The sequence below is a fragment of the Egretta garzetta genome, unplaced genomic scaffold (assembly GCF_000687185.1).
Source record: "Egretta garzetta isolate BGI_Z169 unplaced genomic scaffold, ASM68718v1 scaffold521, whole genome shotgun sequence".
Taxonomy (NCBI): domain Eukaryota; kingdom Metazoa; phylum Chordata; class Aves; order Pelecaniformes; family Ardeidae; genus Egretta; species Egretta garzetta.
The window spans coordinates 98508-102610 of record NW_009258488.1 but is presented as its reverse complement, the minus strand read 5'-3'; the positions used below and the strand labels follow the sequence as shown (position 1 = coordinate 102610).

The following is a 4103-nucleotide window of genomic DNA, read 5'->3' as shown; positions in this document are numbered from 1 at the left end:
CCTGCTCTTGTATCTGAGCGCACACATGCTCTTTGCAGGATCACTGAGTTCCGTTAGAGGGAAATAAACCTGAGGAGGCTGTTCCTGGTCCTCTGAACCCCCCCTGCAATCACCTCCCAATGCCTGGAGCCCAAGGCAGGCTCCCCAAATCCTCGCATTTTTGGGGTTGGCCCAATGTCACCTGGCTGGGCTGGCTGCTGCCAACAATCTCTGCCCGCCTTGGCGTGGCTGCTCCGATGCCACCGCTTCCAGCAGCCCCAGCAGAAAGGAACGTGTGGGTGCTCAAAGAAGGAACTGGGCTGTTGTTTCCAGACCTGCAGATAATTCCAGTGGACCTGTTTTCCATGGGCTTTTAAAACTTTCTCATCAACAAGCTGCTATTCAAACATGAAACAAGCCCTGTGGTGGTTCAGGAGAGCGCTCTGAATTTCCAGACTCTGTTGTTTGTTTGGGGGCTGCAGCAGTTTTCCCTCTCTGAGCGCCGAGAGCGACCACGCTGTCCCTTCCCTTTGCAGCCATACAGCCAACGCGGCGTTGCTGTCACTGGGCGCCTTGCCTGCCCTCACCTCGCTCTTGCTCGACCTGGCTTCTGAAATCCCTGAAGATGCTCCTGAGGGCCTGGAGCTGGTAAGATGCGGGCAGGGTGCTGGCTGTTCTCGGCATGGCTGTGGGGATGCAGTCTGGCTAACGGGCTTTGTGTTTCCCACCGTCACAGCTCGTCTGCCCCGTGCTGCGGTGTCTCAGCAACCTGCTGGCAGAGGAGACGGGCTGCGAAGCCCAGATCCAGGATGAGCGTCTGCTCATCGCCCTCTTCCTCCTCCTGCAGTGCCTCTTCCAGCAGCACCCGTTCATCGTACAGGAGTGTCTCTGGCTGCTGAACAACCTCACGGGTGAGCGTCCCGCAGGGCTGTCAGCCGAGCCAGGGCTGCTGCCGGGACCTGCCTTGACTGCTGGCAGACTCGTGGAGTCTCATCTACAGAGACCTCCCTCGGGAACCTCCATTTTATTGACACGATCCTTCTCTGCCCACCCTAGCGGACCAGCCCTTCTTCTGCTCTGCTCTGCTCTCCCTGGACTTGCTCCCGGCCCTGCTGCAGCTGCTGCCCTGTTCCCAGATGGCCAGCGTGTTGGTAAGACCTCGCCTCATGCCCCCAGTCTGGTGAGGGGGGAAGCGCTGGACTTTGAGGAACATGAATCCCACATGCACAGTGCTCAAGTTGGAGGTTGGCTTGGGGTGGTAGCAAGAGCTTGGGGGAAGGTCTTGTGTTGTGGTGGAGTCACCATCCGCCTCCCCTGAAGTCACTACCTCGGCATTTACTCTTGAGAGAGCCTTGGCCCAGCAGAAGAAGGGTCCCGAGGCAGATGTTAACTTGGGGCCAGGCCTGCCAGCACCTGGAGTGGGCCTGGGGATGCCACTGCCACCTTCTTTTGGAAGGCTCTAAAGCTTTAGGGGGTCCGGGGGGATGCTCTGCTGCGGGGTGGGTGGTAAGGCTGTGTCTGCTTGGCAGGGGGATGAACAGTGCCTTGGGGCGGGGATGGAGGTGGCTTTTGAAGAGCATTCAAAATCCAGCCAGCTGGTAGGCACATGGCTTTGGGCTGGCAGGACCTCCAGGGAGGACATGGGGAGGTCTTGGGAGCTGTCCTAAGCCTGTCAGGAATCTGCCCACTAATGAAGCATCCATTGCTCACTTGTCCTCACGACTTCTCCCTCCAGGTCCTGACAGTTCTGTGCAACATAGCGGAGAAGGGGCCAGCCTACTGCCAGCAGCTGCACCGGCAGCCTGCCCTGCCCCTGCTGCTGCCCACCCTCACGCTGCCAGACCCCGAAGTGGTGGGGCAGTGCCTCGAGCTGCTGCACCTCCTCTTCCTGCACTGGCCGGAGGTAAGAGTTGGGGGGTGCCTGCCCCCAAAAATCAAGCATGAGATCATAAAGCCGGGGATGGGGATTATTATTTAAATAATACTGCCTTCAGTCATTGCCATGCCAGCCCCCCCTCCTCAGCACCCAGAGACACGTCTGAAGGGGGGCACTTGTGTCATGCAGAGGGTGGAAGCCCTTCTTGTGTCTCTGGGGAACTCCTTTTCATTGACAATGACTGGTTTTTTGGGCAGGTTGGTTGTGATCAGCATAGCTGGATTTACCTGGCTTGGGACTTTAGTGTCTGGTGGGGCTCTGGGGACTTCCATCAGCCCCGTTCCCTGGGCTGTATGGTGGTGGCTCAGGACAGACAGGATGAGCTGTAGCAGCTACTCGGGTGGCAAGCAGCCAGTTCTCCCCCCTCTCCTCTCACACAGGCTGCTGCTGACTTCGTCAGGCAAGGCGGGCACCGGGCCCTCGAGCAGCACCAGAGCACCCCACAACTCCAGGAGCGGGCACGAGCACTGCTGGACATGGTTGGGCAGCCCCTGGGAGCCTCCGCCTTCAGTCCCTGCCACACCACGTTGTCTGCCTTCTCCTAGGCCATGCCACCTCCCTTCCATCCCCTGCACTCCAAGGAGGAGTTAAACCGTTTGTTCACCGTGTGCCCTGCATTCCCAAGGGCTGGTTAGGGGTGAAACCGCCAGCTGTAAGCACCAATGCTGGTTGCACGGGGACGCTGGTCCTTGGCAAGATAGGGCTGTTTCCATCTTGTCGCCACCTCGTAGCTACCAGCAGGATGCCCCGTGCTTCCCCAAAGCTCAGTGCAGCGACAGAGCTGAGCTGCAGCCCAGGCAGACAGGCTCTTGATGCCGAGGAAGTGATGTGTAAACCCTGCTGGATCGGCCGTTCCCTCCAGCATCTCCTTTTGGCTTTAAACCCAACACGTGAAGCTCAGGGTAAGCACGTTGCATTTATGTGATTGATACACATTTCACATTAAAGATCATCAGTCAAGTATTCAGCACATGCGTATTTGCTGTCTGTCTTCACACCTTGGTTTTCACAATGTTCTCCAAGGCCTTGGCCACCTCGTCCACGGTAAGGTTGTTCAGCGGCACGCTTTTCTCCTTGCCAAACTCTGCAGGGAAGACAGACAGTGAGGGAGGCAGCAAGGTGCCTTGGTCCTTTTCTGGTGCAAGGGCAACCCAGAGCCCTGCTTTAGGTTTCCCAAGTGCCACTGGCATCACAGCCCAGGCTCCCATCACCACCCTCTCGCACCCACCGCTCCCCAGGGTGCCTCCCTGCGCCCAAATTACTGTTGCCAGCTTCTCTTTTTTCTCAGCCTTTCCCCGGGAGAGAAGCCAGTGCAGCCTAACACGTTTCCTTGCCTCTCTCTGTTAGCTTTCGCTGCGCAGCAGCTGGGCAGAGGCTGCCACCACATCCCAAAGCAACCTGGTGGCTTTTAGCCTGCTCGCATCAAGATTCTCACCAACACGTCAGTAAAATAGTGCTGAAGAACTTGCTGTTGCTACAGCAGCCCCCACCCGGGGGGGATATTGCCCTGCAAGTCACATACAGACAAAAGACAGGCACTATACCAGCGGGCTCCACTGGCCTGTGTGTTCGCACTGGGAACCTCATGCCTAAAGAGTCATTGCATCTCTTTGAAAGAAAGTTTCTAAATTAGTTTCATCCAGCCCAGATGGCTTTAGGAAGAAAAAAAAGTCTTCACAGAGGAGCTTTTCTGCTCCCTCCTTGGTGTTTCACCGAGAACACCGTGAAAACAAAGAAAAAACTGGAAATATTTTACTGTATCAGAATCCTATGGGGGTGGGAAATCACAGCCACGAGCTGGCAACACACCTCCCGAGGCGCAGGTCCCTCTTCTCCCCCCCGCCAGGGCACACAGCGGTAACGCGCTTCTCTGAAGCGATGCCCACCTCGCCCCGCGGGCCCCGTTAATGCCCCCTCCTGCACCCGCTGAGCCCCTCCCGAGTGTCCTCAGGTGCCGCTTCCCGGCCGGCACCCCTTGCTTACCGTACCGCGCCCAGAGCTTGGGCTGGACGCCGGAGCACTCGCGGATCAGGATGGGGAAGTCGGGGTTTGCCTTCTTCAGGGCCACGTAGTGCTGCTCGATGAAGTCCCTGCGGAGGGAAGGGGGAGCGGCGGGACGCCGGGGCTGAGTCCGCTGGGACCGGGCGCGGCTGAGAGCAGGCCGGTGCCTCGCTCCCGGCCCGGCCCG

The 4103-nt window shown here is 58.3% G+C and overlaps 2 protein-coding genes across 2 annotated transcripts in view; one reads left to right on the top strand and one right to left on the bottom strand.

Annotated features, from left to right (window-relative positions):
* The window catches only part of TMCO6 (transmembrane and coiled-coil domains 6), a 6862-nt gene extending 4133 nt beyond the window's left edge, over positions 1 to 2729 (top strand). Inside the window, exons 7-11 of the mRNA XM_035900813.1 lie at positions 516 to 627; positions 716 to 890; positions 1036 to 1130; positions 1715 to 1882; positions 2296 to 2729. Of these exons, the coding sequence (XP_035756706.1) occupies positions 516 to 627; positions 716 to 890; positions 1036 to 1130; positions 1715 to 1882; positions 2296 to 2460 (715 nt within the window). The 3' untranslated portion in view covers positions 2461 to 2729. The remainder of the gene's footprint in view (positions 1 to 515; positions 628 to 715; positions 891 to 1035; positions 1131 to 1714; positions 1883 to 2295) is intronic.
* An 83-nt stretch (positions 2730 to 2812) lies between these two features.
* Positions 2813 to 4103, bottom strand: NDUFA2 (NADH:ubiquinone oxidoreductase subunit A2; the record flags this gene model as incomplete). Its single annotated transcript, XM_009645165.2, has 2 exons — positions 2813 to 2999; positions 3899 to 4103. Coding segments are annotated over 2 exons (297 nt in total), but the record flags the coding sequence as incomplete, so codon positions are not given.